The sequence below is a fragment of the Polistes fuscatus genome, unplaced genomic scaffold, assembly GCF_010416935.1.
Source record: "Polistes fuscatus isolate 324 unplaced genomic scaffold, CU_Pfus_HIC Scaffold4, whole genome shotgun sequence".
NCBI classification, from domain to species: domain Eukaryota; kingdom Metazoa; phylum Arthropoda; class Insecta; order Hymenoptera; family Vespidae; genus Polistes; species Polistes fuscatus.
Window position 1 is genome coordinate 4,463,518 of NW_025113118.1, and position 26,130 is coordinate 4,489,647.

The window sequence follows — 26,130 nt, forward strand, 5'->3', positions numbered from 1 at the left end:
CATTTTTTTTGTAAAAAATATTAACAATTATTTGAATAGACTTATCAATAATAATAATAATAATAATAATAATAATAATAAAATGTAAAATAGTAAGCATAATATATCGAATAGAAAATGCTGTGCTTTTTTTTAAGTATAATTTTATCGACGATAAGTTATAAGAATATTTAAAACGAAAAATATTAATCGTTAGGAGACCCCTTAATGTAAATATTATCTCATTATTAATAACAATAGCTATAAATTTCTAAAATAATTTTGTATATACAAAGTGAGGAGAAAAGTAATACCACCGAAACATTTATCTGCACAACCTTATACAAATTATTACAAGTAATAATATAATGTAAAAGAACAAAAAAAATAATGATAATGTTTCATTTCATTTATATGAAATAAATAAGAAGATTTTTAAAAGAAAACTTTGTTGTACAATAGGACTCAATGAATTGCAGGGATATAACCCTTTAAATTTATTCATACAAAAAATTCATATAATTGATACAAATTATAAAATTGATATATTTTTCATGACAATGTTAATACTTAATAATAATATTGTAATACTTTTTTAGGTATCAATAATTTCATTCATAAATAATTAATCAATTCATACAACAAAAGAGATTAATATGATAGAATTGAAAAATAGCGAACGCAGTGAATTTTGTAAAAAAAGATTACAGTTTATTAACGATATTCTGTTATTTACAGCGATATTATTAATTATATTATGCTGAAAAGAAAAATATGAACTAAAATTGAAAACAACGTTCGTCAAAAGTAATTGAGAACAATAGGTTCACCCTGTTATGAATGAAAATCAATATAGCGTGATAACCTTCCATGATACTACAGAAATTTTCTCGGTCGTTGGTGTACCTGTAGCGAGTTTGATAATTTCTAGGTTATGGTTGTTTTCTAACGACCATACATCAGAGAGAATTCGAAACTACCGAAGAAGCAGCGTTCTATTTTCGTATTCGCGAACGGGAAAAGTGTGTATATTCTTACCTAAAGTGGGTGGGCAGATTACGCGTTTATAATGCGTCCGAATGCAAGTAGATTTAACAGGGTGCTGTAAAATCTTCCGAAGATGAACAAAAAGAAGTCTCATTCGTCGTCGAAGCAGAACCATCATCGAAAACAAATATCGGCGGTGAAAGCGAGAAAACATCTCAATGATTTGTGCGACCGACTATTTCACAGTGAGTAGAATACCAAGAGCCTTGTCCGAGTTTGCATTTGGTGCTACGACTCTATCGCGATAGAGAGTCTACTTTATCAGGTCACACGAGGGTGGGGATCAGCAATTGAGATATACTTATCGTCGGATTAAGCAATTTCTTGTCCGATACATGGGGTAAATTATATTTTGATCTAACAACTAAAGTATTTCAAATTGTTCAACTTTTCTATCAACTTTCACTCTTTTTTTTTCCTCTTACTAACTTGACGATATAATCATTTATTTATATACAGTATCTTTTCATTAACATACACATATATATATGTGTATATATATATATACATATATATTTATTTATTATGTATTTGTAAATCGTTTACATTTTCTATACTCTTAAATGATGAATTATCTCTGTTTATTTTGTATAAACTCTATAACAAACTGAAACTAATAATATTCGTTTGTATTATTTGTTTAGTGAGCTGTGATCCTGCATATAACACACAACTATGGGAGTACTATATAAGTATCACACCAAATTTAATACTAATTGACTACTATAGTAGCAACTTACAACCAATGAAGACAAATCAATCAAAACAATCCCGGGGGGTAGGACAATTCATGGGATGGCTAAAAGAGAACGATGTTAACGTCGATGGAGCAAGTATTGTTGGCTTTACAGGATACGATTTAGGTCTAAGAGCAGAGCGTGATTTTGTAGAGAATGAACTTATTTTGGAAATACCTAGGAAACTTATATTTAGTACGCAAACAGCTGCCCCCGAGTTAGAAAGTTTTCAACGCGATCCTTTGGTACAACAGATGCCGCAAGTGGCATTAGCTATTGCTTTGCTTGTCGAAAAGTATAAAGAAAATTCTAAATGGAAACCGTACTTTGATATTCTTCCTACTAGTTATAATACGGTGCTCTATATGAACCTACCTGAAATGAACAAGCTTAAAGGCAGTTTAACATTAGGTAAATTTTGTGCACTTTTAATGTGCAATTAAATAATCAAATATTCACATAAAATTTTGATCTGTCCTTTCTTTCTTTTCAGAAACTGCCTTGAGACAAGTCAGGAATATTACACGACAATACTCTTACTTTAATAGAGTTTTTCAAAATGGTACAGATGCAGTCTCTAATTTGCTCAGGGATATTTTTTCATACGAGGATTATATGTGAGTAAATTATGTAGACATATTATTTAAATTTAGATACCAACACAAAAAGGGTAATTACCGTCAATAGATTAACGTTTTTACAAAAATACTTTATATTAAATACTTAAATCATAAATAAATACATTACATCTACATATATATATTTATAACTAGAAAACGAAAAGAGATGAGATTGATATCGTGATCATATTTATAATATATTAATGAACTCGATGTTTTTATTATTCTTCCAAAAACATCTAATACGAGTTTGCTTTACTACTCATAAGTGTTTTGTATAAAGTTTCAGTGAGTATACATGCCCATTGCACGTTTATTTCAGATCTTCGACCATGAATGAATCTCGAATGAAAGTGCTTATTTCAATTACAGACAAACTACGTTGTCTCATTTTATATAATCCGGTATAGTTTCCCAACTATCATTAGCATCAAGTGAATCATTATCAATATCGCACTTGGGATCGTAGTCATTGCTACTAGTTTGATGCATATCATTTTTTTCTGTCCTCTTTGTCGTCGAAGTGGCAACTACACTCACCATTATATTATTCAAGCTACTCGTATTGGACAACTTTCTGGCTGTCGCTATTGGACTTTGAAATACTGTTCGTGGAAAGGATTTTCTGTATCTATACTTTTGTTTATGACGTATTCTACAAGCTACAAAGATAGCAAGGAATACGACTATCGTCACGCCAAGTATAGCTCCACTAGCTATTATACTTGGCTTAATCTTTGATAAACTTTTTTCTCGATCTTCGTTTTCATCGTAATCGTCGTATTTCACATTATTCCTAGATCCTTCGTATACCACATTTACATCTACTTCCGTATCATTTCGAATCATTTTTGTCGCATAATCGTTTTTAACGCCATTTATCTTATTATTATTTAACGTTTCTCTAATATTCTCAGAGAGTGGTTGATCCTGATTTTTACCAAACGACGAAGATGTAAAGGTATTAAATAATTCTGTGATCTCTATAAAACGATTTGGATCTTCTTCGTGTTCTTTTTTACTGTGATCTTTAATATTCTTAAAACTAATCTCTGTAGTAAACGAAGACTCTGTTGTTTCTTTATCGAGTCTTGAAGGAATCTGCGAGGTACTAACATGTTCTGTTTTATTTATCAATTTCTTTATCTCAACAGTTTCATTTTGAGGTTCAGGAATGATACTTTTTTCTTCAGGATCGTTAGGATGTTTTTTCTCTGATAATTGATTATCTTCTGATATTCTTAAAGCTTTATGATTTCTCAGACGAGACACTTCTGCTAAATGAACTTTACTGGAGCCTCTTTGACGTAAAGCAATCAGTTCTTCTAAGGTCATGTTCCTAGACTTCAACAAACGTTCCAGATTTTTACCTCCAGATCCAGAGGCAAATAATTCAAAAATTTCAGCGCGTGCTTCCGGTTCTATTTCCGATATGATATCCTCGTAATGTTTACCTTCCGACATCACATTTTCTACGTTGGGATGGTCTCTGAAGAAAGTTTTGATTGTTTCTTCGAAAGATGAATCATTTTTGGATTTTGATATAAATTCTTCAGAATGATCTTTATCCTTTTCTAAATATATAGTTTTATCTTTATCGCTATCATTTTTACAATCATTCTTATCCATCAAAGAGAACACACTCGCCTCATCATCCTGTTTCATGTCGTTCGAAGGTGCATCATATTGATAATCTGCTTCAGAAATATTATCAAAGTGATCTTCTGCGACAGCTAAATTAGAATTACCTTCCTTATTTATAGCATCAGTATAAGCTTTATTAAATGACTCATTTTCTTTAAAAGTTTTCTCAATAAATGGCTCGACAGTTGGATTCAAAATTTTAATGATACTCACAGTAGAATCACTATTGGTACGATTTATATTAATATTTTCCATAGAACGAACAACAGCATTATTGTCTGGTACTAAAGAAATCCAAATTGGTGATGCGGTAGTCCTTCCTTTCTTATAATCAGTAAAATCTGAAAATTCCATAATTTCATCGTGATTCTCGTCGCTGTAGATTCCTCCTCGCATAGAATTTAAATTTTGATCGGCGTTATCATCGTTATTATTCAAATCAATAGAGATTTCTGAGGATGAAACTGTTGCAACAGCTTCTGTAGTAGTTTCTTTTAACTGTGCAACCTTCTTCAACGAATGATCGATCGTACTAGTTTTTTCAGTCGTCATTATGTCGCTTAATTTTGAAGACGAAACATCAAATATACTTGGAAAAGTTGTGGACGGTAATTTAGCCAACGTACTCGTCATTGCCATAGAAATTTGTTCAATATCATCGCCGATTTCATCTATTTCCTCCATTTTTAATGCACTAATTACATCCGCCTTACCTTTCAACAGATCTATTAAAGTCAAATTTTTCCGACGTAATATTTCTGAAAGACTAACACCTTCCTCTTGTTGCATTTTCAATAAAGATTTAATAGCTTCGATTTTCTTCGGAGAAGCTTCCTCCATTTTATTATTAGATTGTAAAGTAGAAGAAGCTTTTGTTCTGTTGTGACACAAAGTTTCTTTAGCGCTCAAAACGAATTCTTCGTTCTGAGGTGGACGTCTTTTTCTCGGTCGAGGTTTCAAATGTTCTTCGTCGGTTAATTCATGTTCGTATTCATTTGGACGAATCTGAAAAGTATCTCGATAATCGGTAGAACCAACTCGATCGTTTCGTAGAAATTTATCATTCGGAAAACTCTCAACTGGTACTTGTTCAATTTTCCCGCGCAATTGTCTTCCATGTTTTTTTTCCTCCAATCGCATCGTCGAAGAATCATCGGAAAGAGAAAATGGTCTATCTTGTCGAGAATCGACATAATGGTTTTCACGATCTTCGTCAAGTCTACGATAATTAATATTATCACGATAAACTACGTCATAGGAATTATCATCTCCTATTAAATCGGAATCTTTTTGAGAATAGGTTCGAGCAAATTGAGAAAAGGGTAGGAAAGGTACAGCATCACCGTCACGCCATTTTGGTTCCAAAGCTTCGCCATTGTTCCTCCACTTTCCAAGTAACTCGCTTCTCGACTCTTCTTTACGAAGATACAAATCTTTATTACTACGCAACGCTGCCGCCTTCTGAAAACACAATAACAAATAATAAATATTATTAAATAGTATTTTAATATATAATAAGAGTAATCATTTGTTTTTTGAATATTTTAACGACGGTTCTTTGATTATTTGATCAACTTCTCCAATTTTTCATTGTTTTTAAAAATTATTTTGAATTACATATTTTTGTTTATATGTTAATGAGTTATACAATATTGAAAAATCTAAAAATAAACTCTCTTCCGTCTATTTATTCAAGATCTTCTTGTTTCCGCGATTTCGCCCTAAGAAAGTGAAATATGCGCATCGAGGCACGTCCATTTATACACGTCGTCAACTACCGTGTCTTTTCCTACAAATTTACCCTAGAATCATTTACTCATTAGTTTGCTTGTTAACGTAATTTCATGATATACAAACAACTTATTTTCCAAAGCATCTTAATGAATAATCATCATAATCATTTTTATGATAATCCGCGTATATAATACATTTTTATAGTAAATCTTTTCCATTCGTTATCTGTGCAGTATCAAAAGGTTTTATTCGATTTTATTTTTATTATAAGAGAAGAAAATAAATTCAAAAAATATCTGATAATTATTTAAATCAAGTAATTGCATTCGAAGTAATATCATTGATTAAAGACGCAATTTTTATGGGATTTTTTTGGTCTTTGATTTTCTTTTTTTAATTGAAACGGTTCGAGAGGATGGGGTTTATTTAAATTATTTTTTTTCTTTTGAGGTTAAATTAGAGCTCCAATTACTGCGTTGTAAGTCAGGCGAGTAAGTGCGGCGAAACGAGCCATGCAAACGCAAATAACGATCAAAGTTCAACGACCATAGGAAAAAGAAAGTGCGATCGTTAACACGCTTGACGATGTATACGTTCGTTCTTACATGCATATGTACCTTTTTTTATTTAATTTATTTATCTTTTTGTTGTTGTTTAAAGCGGAATCACGCATCGAATGCGTCCTGTCTTTTCTTTCTTAAGATCGAAAGGAAAGAAGACAAGGAAGAGTAAAAAGATCGTTTTGCTCGATTCTTCTTAGAGATCTTTATTTCGTATTTTCGTAACGAACGAAAATCTTTCCACATTCTCTTTTTACGATCTCACACCTATACTTCTTTTTTATTTATTTTTATTTATTCTTATTTCTGAGTTTGTTTCGTTCCGGCCGATCGAATGCCGAAAATGCGTAGAAAAGGCCAAGAAAGTTGCAAGCTAGTATGTCCAATATTTTATACCAATTTTCTATACTAAATTATATAATGTTATATATATATATATTTTTTTTAATAATATAATTCATATTTTTTTACTTTCGGAGTATTTTTTTTATCTAGAATACAAATAATTCTACCATTACTGTTTCTTTTTCTTTTCATTATTAAATCTTCGAATAATTACTATATCCTTTTTAAAATTTTTTTAAAGTAGAAAGACGAATTTTTTTTTATATAAAATTTAATTATATACTCGATCGGTAAAATGAAATTAAGTTTAACGTCGGTAAAGAAATTTGGCAAACTTTTTAAACGAAGTTTCTCTATGATCTGACACTAAAAGTGTGTTAGATGGGAAAAGTTTGTTTTTTTATCCCTAATATGTTCACCTTATTCGTGATCATTAAATGGTGACAAAATACTCGTAAAGTCTCGAACATTCCGTGAATGGTACTAGATTCCAGCTTTCTCTTTCTCTCTTTCTTTTTCTTTCTTTCTATCTTTCAATCTTTCTATCTCGTGGTTTACCGATTGTTATATAGCGGTCGTTCGTCTCATCGTAGCAATGTCCTACACTTTCTCAAGCCGTCTCTTTGCTTAATTACGATACGCGATGACAACGAAGCGATGCCTTCCTCTTACATACGTTACAAACACGCATGAACATATTTATGTACATATATGTAAGTCAAATATATTTATGTATCCTTTCGCTTTTCTACAATCCCGTGAAGTTCGAGAAATTTTAATGATGATGATGATGATGATGATGATGATGATGATAATAATAATAATAATAATAATAATAATAATAATAATAATGATCATCATCATCATCCTTATCATTCAACTCGATCATCATTCAAAATCAAAGATCATTGGTAAAACTATTTGACATAATAAAAGGAAATCTCAACATCTCGATTAATATTCATTTCATATAAATGCAATTAAAATAAATGTGGAACGTCTTAACTAAAAATTTTCATTTTTGTATACAATATATGCGATTTGAATGATCACGATGTGTCGATGATTAACATTATTATTAATAAATTTGATTATTTAGAAAAATATTTGTTATGCACATATAACTAATAACAACAAATTCTTTTAATCTTAATACAAAATTTTTGAATTGAAACAACACTTAAGTCATTTACATAGGCGACATGTGCAACTTTAATGACAATTATTATTACATTAACATATGCATTTAAATAAATGTCAGTGAACAATTTGAATTGGGTAGGAAAATATAAGAGAAATTTCAATAGTCTGTGCGATACATATGCGTGTAATTTGTCTTGAGTTCGTAGATCATTCTTGAGAACAAGAATACACATCAAAGGACTCGCATTCGTGCTCCTTCTAAACGAGCACTTCCGTTCAAGATACTTCACACTCGGTGAATCTAGGCGAATTGGTTCCACTTCTTTTCATATTATATTTTTTTTCCTTTCTTTTTATATTATCTATTTAATATTTTGTTTAATTTCCTTACCGCACGATCCTCGATAACAATATCCTCCTCGTATCCTGGCCTGTTCAGTATAGTTTCTCCATATACCGAAGGACAACCTGGAAGATACAGGATGTTTGCGATCGATAAAAATATGATTATCCTTTCCTGCATAGTCCAAGATGTGGATCGTTACAACCAATGTACACAGTATTACAAATATCACGTTTTTACGATTACACAAACTCAAAATATAATCCATTCGATTTTAAGACCAACTCGATATTTGAAACATTTATTCGATTGCTTATTATTTAATTAATCGTATAAGCAATATGCATATGTAAATATATGTAGATCACTCGTTGAATTAACACTTTCTTTTTATTTCTTTGTATTTTTTTGTGGATTTATCACTGACCGATTGCAAAAAAAAAAAAAACAAAAAGAAAAAGCTTCGAGAAACTCGTTGCCAGTTTTTACTTAGCAATCTTCATATCACAAATTATAATACTACATGTGTATTAATGGATACGTGCGTTTGATATTTTGGTTCTTTTTCTTGTCTTCTTCTTCTTTTTGTTTTTCTTTTTTTTTTTCCCTTCCACAAACGAGACTCATCCACCCTGGACAAATCGTTCTTGTCGACTGACGAGAGTTTTCTCTGCGGTTGCCGCTAAGTAAGCCGGTGAAATTCGAGAGGAGAGGAGCCTCGTATCTAAACATTCTCTTCTTCATCTCATCTTCTTACCAATGTATACTACTTTTGCTACTCTAACAAATCGATTGATCTTATTCTATTTTCTTCAATTTTTCAAATTAAAAAAGAAAAAAAATATGAAGTAATTCATTAGGAAATTTTAATTATTTATTTTATAAAATTAAATTATTTGTTTATCTTTTATATATATTTACAAAGTATATCCAAAATTTTCTCTCGATGTTAATATTGTTTTATTTTTAATTAAAATTAATTTCACATTAATGGAGGGAAAATTTTATATTTATCAAAACAGATTGAAGATAAAAATTATCAAAGAAAATCCGAGAAAATAGAGAAAATTAATTAATGTAACACATATGAACAAATTAATTTGATTTTCGTCGTTACAAACGAGATACTCAGTTATTTATTTATTTTTTTTTTAACTCTTTTGCTTAATACACGTATATTATACTTGTTTCTTTATTAATTCTCTTTTCATTGTATATACTTAATTATTACATACTTATACCGAGTTTCACTTTTCACACACGTTTTCTGCAAGCTACGAAAAAAAGAGGATGAGAAAAAAGAAGTTAACGGGTCTTCTCATTTCCTTTTTGGTTGAAACTAATAAAAGATGATTTTCCTTTTAAGAATAATTATATTACATCAAAATATAATTAAATATTTTTTTTTATTTTAACATACTTTATTGTTTACATTTAATATCTTTCAATATTAAAATAAATACACTGTGTGTTGAAACAATGTTTCTCAAAACACATTTTGATTTAAATTTGTTTATATTTAATTTGAATTTTAAATAAAAACGGAAAGTTGTTTAATACATTTAGAGTATTTGTAATATATTTTGTAATTTAATTTCTTTAAAAATTAACATTGTTTAAATCCAATTTTTGTATATAAAAATGTTGTACAAAATGATGATTATAGATAAAATAATTTTTTGTTTACAACAATAATTAAATTTTTCAACAAATTACAATAGATATAGATCATTTAGGTTTCTAATTAAAGGAGTTAAATAGTAATAATCAAAAGTTGATATTTAAATTTGCTATCTCATAATAGACTCGCGTGTTCAGTTCAGTATCATCGATGTCGATGATGCATCATCTCCTTGGTAGAAAGTGCATGTTGGTACTCGTGCTAAAGATCTCACGACCTTCCCACATGCACTCAAGTGTGCATCCCCATCCTATCCCTGCTGCAAATACCAACTGATGACGTCGCGACTCTCCTCTCTTTTTCTTGCCATTGTTCTTACAATTTTCCCTTTTTTTTCTCTTTCTCTCTTTCTCTCTCTTTCTTTACGTCTTTTTATTCCTACTCCTCATTGAACATCCTCATCTTACCGAAGAAAGTCTTCATTACTTAAAATCTATTCTATGACATTCTTAACTAATTTAATTGAAATCCTTCAATTATTATGACCCCATATTTCTACATATTAATAAAGATTAATTAATTAAATGATATAAATCAACAATATAAGATACAATTAAGAATCGCTAAAACTTTTTGAATTTAATTGTAATGTTCGTGTGAGAGATTGAAAGTTTTTAATTTTTTAATATAAGAAATAAAAGAATCGCAGAGAAGATGTATATTAACATCATTTCTTCGTCTTCTCAACTAACATATACTTTTCTATTATATATGTATGTATGTATGTATGGATGTAAGTACTATAAAAGCCATAGATGAGAATCAAAGAAGTGAGAGCCTCTTTTTCCTGAAGAGATAGAGAAAGTCGAAAGGGAAACGACAACGAAGCTAACAACACTTGAACAGGAATGAATCTTTTTATGTATATACCATATACTTCCATTTCCGGCGATCTAGGTCAAGTTCTTATCCTAAAAAAAAAATAGAGAGAGATAGAGAGAGAAAGAGAGAGAGTGCTAGCAAAAATAAACACATCGTTGTAAGATGGTAAAATGATTATTATTCTGTTTCCTGTGATCGCGATCGTTTCGAAGGCGAAAGTATAGTAATTCGCTCTGCTAATTCGAGAACAAATGTTCGCTTGTTTCTTCCTTTAAAAATCATATTTACATGTATATGGTTTTTTCTTTTCATTTATAAATATAATATCTCTTAATCATGGTATAATTTTAATATAGTATATTGTTTTTAGTTTCATTCAAATTTCTGTTTACTGAATTTCCCCAAAATTTAATTGTGCGACCCCATATGAGGTCATCAAAGTTGCGTTAGCTTTTTTTTTTGAAAAGTCATGGTATATATGTATATAGTATAACTATACAAATTACATATACGAAAAATTTATTTAAAAGAAAATATATATTATTTATTCTATAAATATTAATTATGTTAATAATTTTCTTTTTTTCAGCTGGGCCGTTTCTACAGTAATGACAAGACAAAATTTAATTCCAAGCGAAGACGGATCCAGCATGATCCATGCTTTAATACCAATGTGGGATATGTGCAACCACGAAGAAGGAAGGGTACATATATATTTATTTTATATAAATACAATACAGTAATAACATTTTACCTTACAAAATATTCTCTCTTTCAGATAACTACAGGTTTTAATACAACTTCCGATTGTTGCGAATGCTATGCAATGAGAAATTTTAAAAAAGGAGAACAGATATTTATCAGTTATGGTTCAAGAACGAATTCCGATTTTCTAGTACACTCTGGTTTTGTTTGTCTAGAAAATAAAAAGGTATATCACAAATGGACAATGAGAAATGATTATTAAAATACAAAACAAAGTTAAATAATATTAATCTTTTTGTAGGATGGCGTTAGAATCCCTCTTGGTATTAGCGCGTCAGATCCGCTTAGAAAAGAACGTATCGAGCTTTTAGATAAATTAGGATTACCTGCGACGGGTAAATTTTTATTAGAGGCTGGCTCTGAACCGATATCCGATTCGCTCCGTGCATTTCTTCGTGTATTTAATATGCGAAAGGCTGAGCTTACCCGTTGGTTAAAATCAGATAAAGTTACTGACTTGAAACACATCGATTGCTCTTTAGATACCATCGTCGAAAAATGTGTGATGAGATTTTTGTTAGACAGATTAAAATTACTACTCGCTAAATATCCTTCAACAATAGAGGTAAATAAAAGTCATATTACATATTAAAGAGTTATGAATTAAACGGTAGATTAAATGAATTACAATCTTAAATTATTTTGTTATTTTATTACGTAGGAGGATCTAGAAAAACTCAATACCAGATTACCGAAGATGCAACGCTTGATCGTACAATTGAGAATATCCGAAATGAAGATTCTATTGAATGCACTTGATTATGTAAAGCAATGGTTAAAAGTCTAAAAAATAGGGGACGCAAGAATGAAAATGAAAAAATGACTATCTCCTACTATTTGTCCTATGAAGAATCTCTCTCTCTCTCTCTCGCTCTCTCTTTCTCTCGAGAATGTAATTTTATTTTTACAATTACAAGTTGTCTAATATTTCGGTGTTGATAAAAGCCGAATATAAACAAGAGAAAATAATCTTTACTATACGATAAAATTAGGGTAATAAAACTGAGAGAAAGTGAAAACGAGAATCAATGGTAAATGCATTTAAAGAGGAAAAAATAATAAGAAAAAAACAAACAAATAAATAAAAGAAAAATAAAGCTAAAGAAATGCTATATATGTAAAAGAAGAAAACACTAATTTTCATTGCAAAAGTTAATATGCATATGTAGAACATATCTTGATTTTTATTTTTTCAATGAAGAACAACAATTGCAAAATGCTATAAACTATATTTCTTATTGCCTTTGGTATGCTGCGTTCTTGTTGGAACCGTTCATCTCGATAGTTAATGATCGATCGATCGATGATCTACCAATAACTATGAGCTCGACTCGTTGCTATATTTAATAATAAGTGTATAAAAAAAAAGAGAGATAAGCTTTCATTTTTTTTTAAAGAGAATAATTAAGGAGAAAACTCTTTGTATCATCAAATATTTTATGGCATAGGCATATGCTACCGTATATATGAAGATCTGTAATTACAATTAAATTGTACAATATAAAGATTTTTGCGAACGTGTTATCACGTGATTGAGTGATAGTACTGCGAAGGAAAGAAAGAAAAAAAAATAATAAAAAACAAAAAATAAGAAAATATAACGTAACATCTTAAATGCTTCCTAATCATTTAAAATTGTATCATACCCTGCATTTCTATACAACAATGCGAGAAATTATGGGAATATACTTGCGGACTACATATATTAAAATGCGGATTGATTATACAGAAAATTATATATCTCTATACAATGTTTTAGATGTTCTATAATATTGTAAAGAAAACAAATGGATTGAGACAAGAAAAAAAGAAAAAGAATAATATAACAGTATATTATTTTGAGAGTACATTATTTAATAATTAAAAAATTTTTGATGCCTACTCTTTTTTATGCACGCAAAGCGTACAGAAAAATTAGAGAAGCATCATTAAAAAGCATTTGACATTGTGCAAGCTACCCTGTTTGAACAATTAATAAAATAAATTTCTTATAATATTATCTTGTTTCTTTCTTTTTCTTTTCCGAATAAAATTTTACAAAATAAATACATTGCTTGTAAGCATATAGAGTCATAAATTTAATATATCATTTTAATATGTTTTATAATAATAATAATAATAATAATAATAATAATAATAATAATAATAATAATAATAATTTGTATGCCTCTATCATAAATTTGGGAACTTACTAACTCTTAACATAGACATTTATATATTGAGTTTCAACAACAGTACGATTCAATTTCTATAACATATTATGTGTTTATATTTATATATATAATATATATATATATATACATATATAATATTTATGTGTATACATACATATATATATATATATATATATACATACATATGTTCATAAGAGTATAAAATGTGTTTAAAATTATTACGGATTTGTATTCCAATTGTTTGTAGTTTGCAGGAGCAATTAGTAGCGATTCACAGCCAAAGTACTTGTCCACACTGTTGTACCGACTTGTAATCTGCTGCTTGCTTTAAAAGTAATTATTGTTATTTAATTAAACTGTCATTTTGACCGCCCGTGTAACAAATAGGCGCTTGACATAGGTTCGGATATGTAGCTTTATTTCCATTACCCTCGTTATGCTCCTTCTCATCCTTTTCCTCTTTAATAGTTTCTCTTTTAACATCCTCTATTCCATGATCTTCCTTTACGTGTAATATCAGTCGTGTTAAAGCATAGAATATTTTGTCGCAAAGATCGCATTGATATGATTTCCCGTCGGCTGCCTCTAAACAATGAGCGTGCTCTTTCATAGGTAAATAAGCTTGTCTATGCATAGCCAAATGTTTTTCATGATCCATAGCGAGAACAAATTCATAGGAACAAATGAGGCACTTCAAGTGATGCTTCATCCATATCGTATGTGCCTTTAATCTATGTAAGCTATCATAAACTTCACCACAGACAGGACACTTTAAACACTTATGATTTTGCAATATTGTTTTGTTCCCATACAATCCTCCGCATTCTTTACACTGGTAAGTCCGCCTTTTTTTGCAAGCATGTTTAAACCAATGTTTTTCTAATTGGGGCAACAAATCAAACACTAGTTTACACATTGTACATACGAATCTTCCTCTACGATCTCTCTTTATACTGAAACTTAAAGAGCAAACACCCCAGTGTTTTTCAAAATTACTTTTTCGCATTATGTTTTCATTGCAATACTCGCATTGATCTTGGTGCTTGGACAAATGGGCGAACAACATACCAGGTTCCGCATTAGTGTATTCACAAAATGAGCAAGTATATGTCTCTCTTTCTTTATACATATGCGTAAAAAGATGTTTTTGAAAAGAGGTTGAGGTGAAAAACATAGCACCACAGGCTGGACATTTCAAATAAGGCTTACCTCGTTCGGTATAATAAAGGGGAAGAGGTCGGAAACTTTTCAACCAATTATTACCTTCCTTAAGATCGGCCTCATTTTTCTCAAATTGACTACTATCAAATGTCTTGCTATTATAATTAATCTGTTCCATACTTTCTTTTACTTCTTTTGTAGTCTCTGTTTGTTCCCCGTTCTTAATACCAATTATCGCCTCTTGTTCCGATACAAATTCACCCAACAGTATAATCTTATTATGCTGTTTTGAACTATGTTGAATTTTAGAATTCTTTTCAAAAGGGATCAAACTATCATAAAGCTTCAACCCCTTATTAGTAGTCACAGCTTTATCATTGACTTGCTCAAGACCGGTTAAAATGACAAATTCTTTTCCATTTGGAATAGAAGTTACATACGACACAGACGAGTCTGTGTTTACATTGTTCCAAGAACTAGTCGCAGACTCACCGTCAACATCGGATCCTTTCTGAAGAAGTAAGACCTTGGATGCTTCTTTATCCAAGAAATCTTCTTCGTCAGATTGTATCGACAGTAGAGCGTTTTTCAAAATGCATCCGCTACTTTCCTCATGACCCTTGTCGCCTTTTTTACTTCTACAACTTTCTTGGACTCGTACGGTATTAGTTGTAACACCGTCGCTCTCAGAGTCTTTTGACCTTAGCATATTATTGTTGCATTAATGTGATGCACTTTTTAAATAAAAATAGTTGCTGAAAAATAGATAAGAGAAAGAAAAAAGGTAAAGAAAAAGTAATATTAAATGTAATACATGTATACATATAGTTACGTGTATATTGATCAAAAAGAAAAAAAAAATTATTATTAAATGGTCCGAGTACTTCTCACAAATCACCGCATTATTATGAAAACCGAGAGGATCATTTAAAAACAATAACAAAAGAGATCAACAATCGTTTACATACATACTTGCAACCAGTAACACCATAGAGTTGCATTCATTTTTTTGGGATAGGATAAAAGTCATTGCGTATACCATAATGCCCCTACGCTATCATTCGTAAAAAAAAATGCGAGGAGTATTAGTTAAGAAAATGTACGGTTATTTACTTTGCAAATATCACATGTAATCTCTCTTGACAGGATCAAATTTATCAATATTTCGATCATAAGGATCAGCTGTTTCTTCGTTAGTAGTAATTGACAGATCGCCAGATTGAACGATACGCGACACTGCAGTTTAACCAATTTATCTACTATATTCTTAGCGTTGGTAGGAAAAGTCTAACATTCGATTGGTTCATTCCGTCGTAACCGAAAGATTCTCTCTCTTCGCGATCTATAGTTTTTCTTTTTTTTTTACATACATATATATATATATAAACACACAAAGAAAGAAAAACAAGAAAAAAGATCTGTACGAATCAAACACAAAACAAGTATATTTAGTTTTTTTCTTCTTCTTCTTCTTCAATTTTAAACTGTTAAATTAAGAGTGACAATATATACATGAGATAAATACAAATATAAACTTTGTTTCCTCTTTTAAACGTGACGGAATGAATACACTCCATAAATTACCAACATATTGATCAATGATCTGTTTTATCGACGGTCGTTTAGAAAGAACATCTTCGAGCGTACTTCCATTTTTTTTTTAATACGATCACACTATAAATTAAACAAGTAACTATTGTTTTTTGTTATATATCCGATGCGAAAAATTTAACAAACCACCAAAGTAATTACGTTAGAAAATATATTTTTAATAACGTTACCAGCACTTTTCCTTGCTAACAGATTATAGCGCTAATATTGGTAAGAATTAAAACTAAGAGCAGTTTTAGCTTAAAAATACACAAGTTACCTTAACAATGAGCAAACGCGAAGGATGTCATGGCGGCTATGATTCAATTGGTTGCCTACTTATTACTGGTGGTCACGTGATTTTCAATTTATCAGTATGATAATATCTGAAACTATTTAGATAATATAGATTCGTTAGATTAATTTTTTTCGTCTAAATATAACTATAGAAAATTTTAAAAATGAAAGTATCTTTTTTTTTTAAAAATATAATATAGTATTTACATATATATACACACATATATATATTCGACACGATATAACATAAAATAAGTAAAATACATAATGCTTAAATCTTATTAAATAATAATAATATGAATTTATGTTAAAGCAGAAATATTATTTTATGACAAATTTCTATGGAATGTATATACTTGTAGGCTTATTATTGTACCGTCGATAATTTATCGTTATAAACTTTAATAAGTCAATTTTCAATAATACGATCAAAAATATTCGATTAATTATTATTATTTAACACATATCGCTACATATTATTTCCATCCATCCATATCAATGGAGGATTTTGCGTATCTATGAGAACTTCTTCTTTGACCTCTTGTTTTTGTTCTGGCTCAAATTCTTCAATATCTTCTTCGTCCTCTTGCATAGACTGAGGACCAGTCGATTTATATTGAAACGCTGAATTAGATAAGTCCACTTCGACGGGGAATAATGTTACCGCCGATAATAATTCGGCGGTATTAGCATAATATTTTGCTAATCCGGAAGCAAATTTTTGTAATTGCCATACGACGTCTTGAACGTGTTTGTTGTCAAGTAATTCTAATTTGACTAGAACATCCGCTCTTAATTTAGCAAATTTAGCACGAGCTTCTTGTCGACATCGTAGTACTAATCGATACTCATAATTACCAGTCTCAACGCGATAAAGAGGTTCTTGCAATGCCGCATAACTTTGTTCTTCGTCATCTAATTCTTTAACTTTTAAGCAATACGAAAGATATTCGAATTTTGCGTCTGCATATTTACTTATAGTTAAACGTGTATCTGGTATTGCTTTATGAAGATATGTGCCTAAATCATTTAATATAGGTTTCAAGGTTTTTAACATAGTCACACCAAATTTTTCCATTTGCCTGTGTTGTTCTCCAAATTGTCTGAATGCTTCGCTGGCACGTGGTTGCGGTTCTCTAACGCCTATTGCAGCGAACGTATCTCCAAATACTAAAATATAAAACAATATTTTTGTTATTATCAAATGAATTTTATATTTCTTAAATAATCCATTATAAATGTATACTTGCCTTTATAAATTTGAGTGAGATCAAAAAAGGTATGTAACGTAGCTTTTGCATGAGAAACAAGGCCCCTGTATAAATTTTCAGTGCGTTGCAGAGCATTTAGTCTTTGAACAAGAGCATCGTTGCAAAGAATGGCACGCGATAAACCGAGTGCATCTGCCGTCGCACTGCCCATCCCTTCTACTAATCGATGTTTAACCTATGATCATTAATGAATATGGTAATACTCGGGTTACTAAGTAATCCATATTTTGTATACCATAAACTAATCACCTTTTTCAGAGCAATATCGAGAGTACGTCCCTGCTTAGGATCGGCATGCAATTTATTGTAATTAATGCTAACTTGGGAATCACAAGACTGTATCATTTTGGCAACTTCTACTTTTGTTTTACCCCTTACAGAGACCCCATTCACAGCTACTAGTTCATCTCCAGATTGGAGAGTGCCATCCAATGCGGCAGGTGTATTATCAAAAATTTGTATGATATATAGACAAGGACAAAGAGGAGATCCACCACCAATGCTGATACCAATGAGGTTGTTGCTGTCTTTTTGTATTACTACATTTCCAGAAGTAATAGTCATACCCCTAATATATTAATAATACAAAACATATGTTAATACACATAATCATAATATTCCCCATTAATTGTTACTAATTCTACAAAAGAATATACTGTTAACACGTTCGCTACCAGTGTCACATATCTGTAACACACCGATTTTACTTGAGAGCCCAGCATCATACATTTGTAATGGTAATAAAAGTAACAAATAAATTCTAAGCTGTAATTGAAATCTCTTCTTCATAGCACATTAGAGAACGTATTAAAAAATAAAAAATATCTATACATCTCAAACATACACATAGATTATTCACTCCAATATTTAATTACAGATATAATACATTCTAGAAAGAAAATATGCAGTTAATACATGCATATATAATTGTTTAATAAAGCATCAATTAATTAAACCCATTGGACTACCGAATAGATGAAAGAAGAGACACACTCACAGTTGAATGTTGGGTAACTGCGATATAGATTGATCTTGTGCGACCAATTCTACGTCTGGTCTGTATTCCACAAGAGCAAATAATAGGAGAAAGAAAAAGTAAAGCGAAAATGTGTAAGTGAAATGTGCAAAAAGATTTAGTATAAAAAAAAGTGATTAAAAAATTGTATAACATAGAATTACTAGTGCATACATTCGATCTTCCATCATGACTAGTTGATGCAATTCAACAATAGCTGGTGGCACGGTGGTTGCAGGAGCAAGATTTTTATCCTCGGTTAATCCACTTGGATTTAAATTTGAAGAAGCATTGCCATGAGATATCAACGAATCATCCAATAATAAGCTGTTCCACCGCGCCGCGTTGTATCAGAGCATGCATGTTATAAGAAAAAGGAAGCACATTGAAAACTGTAACGAAACATAGAACAAGGATAAATAATTTTCATCTACGATCATCTAAAACCAACATTTTATCTTCTTCGAAGAAGAAGTCATCTTCAAAATCCATCATTGATTCTTCGAGTTTCTCTATCACTTTTTATTTCTGTAAATGTTAGTTAAATTATCAGTGACAAATAACATGTCAAATTTTAAATTCAATGGGAAAAGATTAAACAAAAAACATAAATGATATATAAATATAATATGAATTTATTGTTAATTACGATATTGATTAAATTCCAATAATATGGATATTCCAAAATTTTACCTATATGTACGTAAAATTAACTAACCACATCAGATCTTGATTAAACTAATGTCTGTATACAAAAGATACTTAAATGTCAAATACGAGTGCTTTGAGCGCCATCTTTAAATTTCGTGACGTCATGTTATTCATAAAAAAAAAAAAAGATAAAAATATAAATATATTAACTTTACAAAACTACAAAAAGAATGCTTTAACATTTTATTACACATAAATCTATAATTAAATTCTATATCAATACAATATAACCAATAGAAAATATATATATATATATATATTTAAAAAATAATAACATGAATATTGAAAAGGATCATGTTAAAATAGTTCAATAAAATTTCAATAGAGGGCTAAAGCGTAATATCATTGGCAGCGTAGAGAAATCAAATGACTTTCTCTAAATGTATAAATACTTAATGGTTACGTACTTCGTGTTCCACGTTGACGAATTGACGCGACGCTGTTGACCTTCCACGTAGCAAGCGGCAATGGTATCGGTCGCGTTATGTCGGTTTATTCAATCGTAGACTCAGTGACCAAGTATATGTGAAATCAAATTAGTCCTTCCACATAACAGAAAAGATACTTAACAAATAGTTCATTAAAATGAAGAAATTCAGTTATTTCCTTTTATTAGTCATTCCTTTTATCATTTTAAGTGTGAACAGAGGTAACGTATAATGAAATATTTAATTTTTCAAAATGTGTATTACTTTATTATAAATGTGGTGTTAAAGTGACAGAAAAAAAAATGTTCTTAGTCCATCCGTACTTTATTTAATTATTTTTTACTATTTCTTCTTATTTGTATTTTAATATATTTTACTTGAAAGCTTTCAAATATGACATCTGATGAGAATTATTGACAGATTCTATCTTAAATTGATTTTTGTACTTTCATAACCTAATTTAAGAATTTGTCATCATATGCTATTCATAACATATTTTCATGTACAAATATCAAAATTGTTGAATAATATTGCTATGCTATAAGTTATTAATAATAATTTTATGTTAACTTAAACGTTTTACTCGAAAAAAAGAAAATATCACAATAATAATGTTGTATAAATATTTTTGTCTATTCTTATATTGAACAGGATCTGGCATAGCTTATGCTCAAGAAGATGAAAATATTGATGATATAGTAGATGTTGAAGGCGAAGAGAATACAGTTGTTACTGATGATGAACTAGAAGAAGAAACGACTAATGCTTCCACTGATGCAGATACAACCATTTTATTTACTAAACCTATCTATAACACATTATCTACCCTTGGTATACATTTTATATTTTTATTTCTAATTTTATTTACCGTTCATATTGACACAGATTTGACAATAAACCATAATTATATTCGTAGAATTACCAGCTGGAAATTTGGTAGAATTCCTTGTTGGTTTCACCAATAAAGGAGAAAATGATTTTGTTTTGGAATCATTGGATGCGTCCTTCCGTTATGCCATGGATTTCAATTTCTACATTCAAAACTTTTCTACGTTCACATTTAATAGAGTAGTCAAACCTAAACACGAAGCAACCTTGGCATATTCGTTCATACCTTCGGAAACGTTTGCTGGAAGACCATTTGGACTCAACGTTAATCTTAATTATAGAGACGCAGTATGTAGTAAATCACAAATTAAATGCTAAACGAGATTATAAAACTTTGATAATGATATATATTTTTGTAGAACGGAGTTGGTTACAGCGAAGCAGTTTATAATGAAACAGTACAAGTAATAGAATTAGATGACGGATTAGATGGAGAAACGGTGTTTCTCTATGTTTTCCTCGCAGCATGTGTTATATTGACTTTAGTCGGTGGGCAACAATTACTCTCATCTTTTGGTCGCAAATCTCGTTCTTCCACAACACGCAAGGCGCCTATAGAAATGGGAACGTCTAATCCTAATAACGTAGATTACGATTGGTTACCAAAGGAAACTCTTCATGCCCTCAGTAAGTACAGGAGTACGGCATCACGCAATAAATCATCTGAAACTTTAAATCCGCCACGCACTTTTAATGACGTCAAAGAAAGAAATGTCATTTACAAAAAGAATAAGCATAGACATTGAATTGGTTGTATTGAATTATTGGAAAGAATATTTTATAGACACTTTTTCTAGATAAGTCCCCCAGAACACCAAAACAAAAAGCCAAGCAAAGAAAAGGAAAGCGGATTTCTCCAACAATGTCCGGAACAGAGAATCACTCTAATAATCTGAATAATTTATGAAACTAATGTCTATGATTAAACGAACACTCTCTTCATTAGGTGAGATAAATAAACACACAAACAAACAAAACAAATAAATAATTATGTGTAAATTGTCATGATACTTGTATTATAAACATCCATCATATACAGTTCTCAAACAAAAACACATTTGATGTCGTAATAAGCTAATTATTATTTATAATAATAATAATATGAAATTAGTATATAATTAAAAAACAAAAAAGGGAAAGAGAAAGTAAAAGAAAAAGAGAAAATGATAAGAAAGAAACGTCGTGTCTCATATGTACAATTAACATCAATTTTTGTAGTTCCATAGATATTATTATTAAGCATATATATTGTTTATAAAATGATATAGGTATGTATGTGTTTATGATAAAAAGAAAAGAAAATAAATATGTGATTGTTTTATAATTATACTCGTATTGCATACACAAAAATGTGATAGAATAAACTAGCTATTGTATATAAGTATATAATATTATTTCCATATAACATTTTTAATAAATTTCATGTAAGCTCATGTAAAAAATGGTTCATTTCTTGTTAAATAAAAAATACAAAAATTATTTATCTCGAAAAAAAGCAAATTGAAATCTTGAGAAATAAAATTTGGAAAATTTGATAAGATGAATAATTTAAATTCTTCTAATATTTAAATAATCGTCAATATCGTTATTCGATTATCGATAATCGAAATAGAGAGAGGTCTTTGACTTAACTGTCGAATTGTCGATGTGGAATAACAATATATTATATACAGTATATACTTGTAGCAACGACAGCGTACTTTGAAAACCTACCCTTACCTTTTTTATTCTAACCTATAATGTGCAAATATGAAACGCAAAGTAAGGTCGCATCAGGTCTTATAAAATAATCACACGTCAGCCTCAGCTAATAAAAAGTCATAGATAAAAAGAACACAGTGTATTTTGCAGTGAATTACACCGTTCAACTCATTGAAAGTATTGATAATTAGAAAAAACAAAAAAAAACAAAAACAAAATGTCAGACGTGAGAGACTGGTTCAATTCTTTGCCAATATTTACGAGATATTGGTTAATGTTTACGGTTAGTTTGTCATTAATCGGTAGATTTGGTTTAGTGCAGGCATCCACACTTGTGTTATCGTACGATCGATTTATAAACAATTTTGAAATTTGGAGACCATTTACCAGTGTTTTTTTTTATCCTATGAGCCCTGCAGGATTTCACTTTTTGCTTAATTTATATTTTCTCTATAATTACTCATTGAGATTGGAACGCGTTGAATATGATGGAAGACCAGCCGATTACTTTTTCATGCTATTGTTCAATTGGTTATGCTGCGTTATATTAGGATTCATCAGCGGTTTTCCATTACTCATGGATCCTATGGTATTGAGCGTCTTGTATGTTTGGTGTCAACTTAATAAAGATGCTATCGTTAACTTTTGGTTGGGTACGTTTTACGTTATTATAATTATTCATTTATCTACATTAATTGTCTATTATTATCTTACAGTTATTAATTCCTCGTGATATAGTTTAACGTGCTGAGTTACATGCTGCATTCTATGCTTTTTATGTTTGCATAAGCAGAAGCATATTGTAATATGATGCCTGTAACAGCATCTCACACGTTGTTATAACACAAGAAGTTAATATACCTGCATATTCATTTATTGTAATAAGCTGATAGTAAAAATGGTATTTTTATTATTGATTTGTTAACAGGTACAAGATTTAAAGCAATGTATTTGCCATGGGTATTGTTTGGATTTAATTTAATCATTTCTGGTGGTGGTATAATGGAGCTCTATGGTATATTAATCGGTCATATCTACGTATTCTTTAAATTTAAATATCCTCAAGAACTTGGAGGCACAGATTGGCTGATCACTCCAAAAATTTTGGAGACTTATTTTCCACCCCAAAGAGGTGGAATTCGATGGTTTGGTAATGCGCCTACGCAAAGGCCTGCTGGTCAACAACAACAACAACAACAACAACAAGCTAGAAATATATTTGGTGGTCACAACTGGGGAAGAGGCCAAGTACTAGGACAGTAATTTAATCTATTTAAAAAAAAAAAATATATATATATATAACAAAAAAGATATTACTTTAATGTTATCAAAACTTATTATCAGATAATAATTGATTTAATTTACTGTCACCTGTAAATCTTTGAACATTAACAATTGTATGATATACGTAAGAACGTTAATTCAACCGATTGATCAATTGTGATCAATTAACAAAGACAGATAAAAAGATATAATTGCAAAAAAATTAAAAAAAATCCTATCTAAAATTTAATTTCATTCGTTACAATAGCTTATAATTTTGACTAAAGATATAATCGATTTGTTAAATTTAACGCATCGATAAAACTATTTATCTTTATGGTCGAACATATGTATCCAAATGTTTTTTTTTATAATGTACTTTTATAATTTACAAAATAAGTATTCCATAATAATATTCCAACAAAATATAAATACAATTTACCGTACTTCGTAAATGTAATTAGTTTCTGTACATTTTCATGAATAATTTAATGATAACTAGCAATAAAAAGGCCAAGTGAAAAAAAGAGGAAATGATATGAAAATTATAATCTTGCTTATTAGCATAATTTATAGCATTGTGAAATTTTCCTTGTACATAAAGAAAGAAAGAAATATTTCATTCGTAAATTCTTTTACCGATTAAGCTTTTCTGTACAGAGATATACAAAAGTTACAAGATAATACAAAGGATGTAGCTGTGTTTTTTAAAAGAAGTAATAGGATAATTATGGAAATAAATGTCTAATAAATAGAAAAAGTGTTTTTTATATTTTTTGTATTTCCAATGCCTTATGACAAATCTGAAAAGAAGAGCAATACACGATGCTTAATACGCGATACAATAAACAATTTCAAAAGTATATCATTTTGTATATAGAAGACATGATTTTTTTTATGAGGTTTTCTCCTCAATGGCTAAGATACCAGTCGATATTTAACTTTGTAAGAAAGTAAATACCGATCAGGCGGATGGGATGCCAACCCCTACCAAGAGTCCAAACTAACACTTTTCTTTACGATATTATAATATACATTAGTAATGCATTAAAAATTATGTCTCAAATTGGAAGAATTCAATTATTCAATATACTAATCTTTTATGAATATTATAACGAAAAGTGTGAGTAAGGGACCCTATACTTACTAAATCATTCTTCAACTTCCATTAGTCCATTATTGATGTCGTCGATAAGATCATGAGGAGGTCTGCCTTCAACAGTGCAACCAACCGATTGGCATGTTCCAAGAATTTCTTTAACGGTGCCGCTGAGTTGTCTAGACATTGATCTTTGTCTCATAGCACGAGCAATGGAAACAATATCATCGAAAGATAAATTACCGCTGTGCTTAATATTTTTTTGCCTTTTCCTATCTCTTGGTGGTTCTTTGAGCGCTTTGATAACCAAAGAAGCAGCGGATGGAACCACTGAGATGGTAGCTTGTCTGTTTTGAATGGTTAGTTGTACTGTAATTTTTAGACCTTTCCAGTCGCTGGTAGCTTTGGCGATATCATCACCAACTTTTTTAGGCGACTGTAATTTAAATTTGGTTAGGAAAACAAGACTCGACGAACATGTGCTTATTATTTGCATTAAAATTGATTTTGCTTTTTCTTATAGCTTACCAAACCAAGAGGACCAATTTTAGGAGCGAGAGACGAGGTTGCTCCAACTTCACCACCAACGCATCTTAAGTAAACTAAAAAAAAATTATTTTTTTGTTAACATCAATTTTTAACACTTTTTAGAAATATTTTATAATAGGTTTATAGGTTAAATACCTTTCTTAATTTCATTGGGATCGAATTTGGGAGGCATTTTGTCTATTTATTTATAAAAACTTATACAATAAACTCGGATGTTAATAGATTTTAGAAGGAATGGCTCCCTAAGTCCACGCGCGACAATATGCACGATGTAAAGGACGGAAAGAGAAGCGGCGCGGTGGCTACCGGATAACCCCTACTACTTCAGTCAACATTTTTCAGTGTTGCCAAACTATACACAAAATATTCTTTATTTTAAACTAAAATGATTGGTCGAAAAAATTGTGCGCTATTTTTAAAACGTAATATTCAAATTGATCCATTCATTGGTAATAATTATATTGTTTTTTTTTTTTATGGAATAGCAACATTTTTCGATTGCTTTGGGATGAATAGTATAGTGTTCTATATAAATTAGCTTATACGTGCCTATCGTCAATTCG

The 26,130-nt window shown here is 30.1% G+C and overlaps 7 protein-coding genes across 22 annotated transcripts; 3 read left to right on the forward strand and 4 right to left on the reverse strand.

The window, feature by feature from the left end:
- Positions 1-871: 871 nt before the first annotated feature.
- LOC122520619 (actin-histidine N-methyltransferase) lies at positions 872-13,414 on the forward strand. Of its 2 annotated transcripts, none has more exons than XM_043640764.1 (7): positions 872-1,211; positions 1,671-2,174; positions 2,257-2,380; positions 11,245-11,359; positions 11,434-11,586; positions 11,662-11,985; positions 12,082-13,414. In XM_043640764.1, exons 1-7 carry the CDS (start codon positions 1,100-1,102, stop codon positions 12,205-12,207), a joined length of 1,458 nt encoding a protein of 485 aa, XP_043496699.1. In that variant the 5' UTR covers positions 872-1,099; the 3' UTR covers positions 12,208-13,414. The 2 variants fall into 2 exon arrangements, with proteins under 2 accessions (XP_043496699.1, XP_043496701.1); XM_043640766.1 differs by having other exon boundaries at positions 1,119-1,366.
- On the reverse strand, positions 2,584-8,358 carry LOC122520615. Its single transcript, XM_043640752.1, has 2 exons — positions 8,201-8,358; positions 2,584-5,488 (listed from the first exon to the last, which is right to left on the reverse strand). Exons 1-2 carry the CDS (start codon positions 8,330-8,332, stop codon positions 2,771-2,773), a joined length of 2,850 nt encoding a protein of 949 aa, XP_043496687.1. The 5' UTR covers positions 8,333-8,358; the 3' UTR covers positions 2,584-2,770.
- Positions 13,415-13,748: 334 nt separating the features above from the next.
- Positions 13,749-16,767, reverse strand: LOC122520617 (zinc finger protein 845-like). Of its 5 annotated transcripts, none has more exons than XM_043640758.1 (3): positions 16,626-16,767; positions 14,024-15,510; positions 13,749-13,919 (listed from the first exon to the last, which is right to left on the reverse strand). In XM_043640758.1, the coding sequence occupies exons 2-3, from the start codon at positions 15,462-15,464 to the stop codon at positions 13,855-13,857; spliced, it is 1,506 nt and encodes a 501-aa protein (XP_043496693.1). In that variant the 5' UTR covers positions 15,465-15,510; positions 16,626-16,767; the 3' UTR covers positions 13,749-13,854. The 5 variants fall into 5 exon arrangements, with proteins under 5 accessions (XP_043496693.1, XP_043496694.1, XP_043496691.1 ...); XM_043640759.1 differs by lacking the exon at positions 16,626-16,767 and adding an exon at positions 16,537-16,625; XM_043640756.1 differs by lacking the exon at positions 16,626-16,767 and adding an exon at positions 15,869-16,466.
- Positions 16,768-17,079: 312 nt separating this feature from the next.
- Positions 17,080-19,746, reverse strand: LOC122520627 (PRKCA-binding protein). Of its 9 annotated transcripts, none has more exons than XM_043640775.1 (7): positions 19,647-19,746; positions 19,380-19,456; positions 19,103-19,255; positions 18,911-18,970; positions 18,163-18,481; positions 17,893-18,088; positions 17,080-17,812 (listed from the first exon to the last, which is right to left on the reverse strand). In XM_043640775.1, exons 2-7 carry the CDS (start codon positions 19,421-19,423, stop codon positions 17,112-17,114), a joined length of 1,473 nt encoding a protein of 490 aa, XP_043496710.1. In that variant the 5' UTR covers positions 19,424-19,456; positions 19,647-19,746; the 3' UTR covers positions 17,080-17,111. The 9 variants fall into 9 exon arrangements, with proteins under 9 accessions (XP_043496710.1, XP_043496709.1, XP_043496711.1 ...); XM_043640774.1 differs by having other exon boundaries at positions 19,622-19,727; XM_043640776.1 differs by having other exon boundaries at positions 19,578-19,719.
- A 249-nt stretch (positions 19,747-19,995) lies between these two features.
- LOC122521034 (translocon-associated protein subunit alpha) lies at positions 19,996-22,336 on the forward strand. 3 transcript variants are annotated; one of them, XM_043641416.1, is made up of 5 exons: positions 19,996-20,288; positions 20,719-20,898; positions 20,984-21,243; positions 21,315-21,582; positions 21,740-21,781. In XM_043641416.1, exons 1-5 carry the CDS (start codon positions 20,225-20,227, stop codon positions 21,754-21,756), a joined length of 789 nt encoding a protein of 262 aa, XP_043497351.1. In that variant the 5' UTR covers positions 19,996-20,224; the 3' UTR covers positions 21,757-21,781. The 3 variants fall into 3 exon arrangements, with proteins under 3 accessions (XP_043497351.1, XP_043497349.1, XP_043497350.1); XM_043641415.1 differs by having other exon boundaries at positions 20,003-20,288; positions 21,753-22,336; XM_043641414.1 differs by having other exon boundaries at positions 21,315-21,781.
- A 291-nt stretch (positions 22,337-22,627) lies between these two features.
- LOC122521039 (derlin-1) lies at positions 22,628-24,679 on the forward strand. The gene is made up of 2 exons (XM_043641427.1): positions 22,628-23,309; positions 23,585-24,679. Exons 1-2 carry the CDS (start codon positions 22,874-22,876, stop codon positions 23,917-23,919), a joined length of 771 nt encoding a protein of 256 aa, XP_043497362.1. The 5' UTR covers positions 22,628-22,873; the 3' UTR covers positions 23,920-24,679.
- Position 24,680: 1 nt separating this feature from the next.
- Positions 24,681-25,893, reverse strand: LOC122521040 (60S ribosomal protein L12). The gene is made up of 4 exons (XM_043641428.1): positions 25,703-25,893; positions 25,547-25,620; positions 25,067-25,454; positions 24,681-24,722 (listed from the first exon to the last, which is right to left on the reverse strand). Exons 1-3 carry the CDS (start codon positions 25,737-25,739, stop codon positions 25,071-25,073), a joined length of 495 nt encoding a protein of 164 aa, XP_043497363.1. The 5' UTR covers positions 25,740-25,893; the 3' UTR covers positions 24,681-24,722; positions 25,067-25,070.
- Positions 25,894-26,130: the final 237 nt, after the last annotated feature.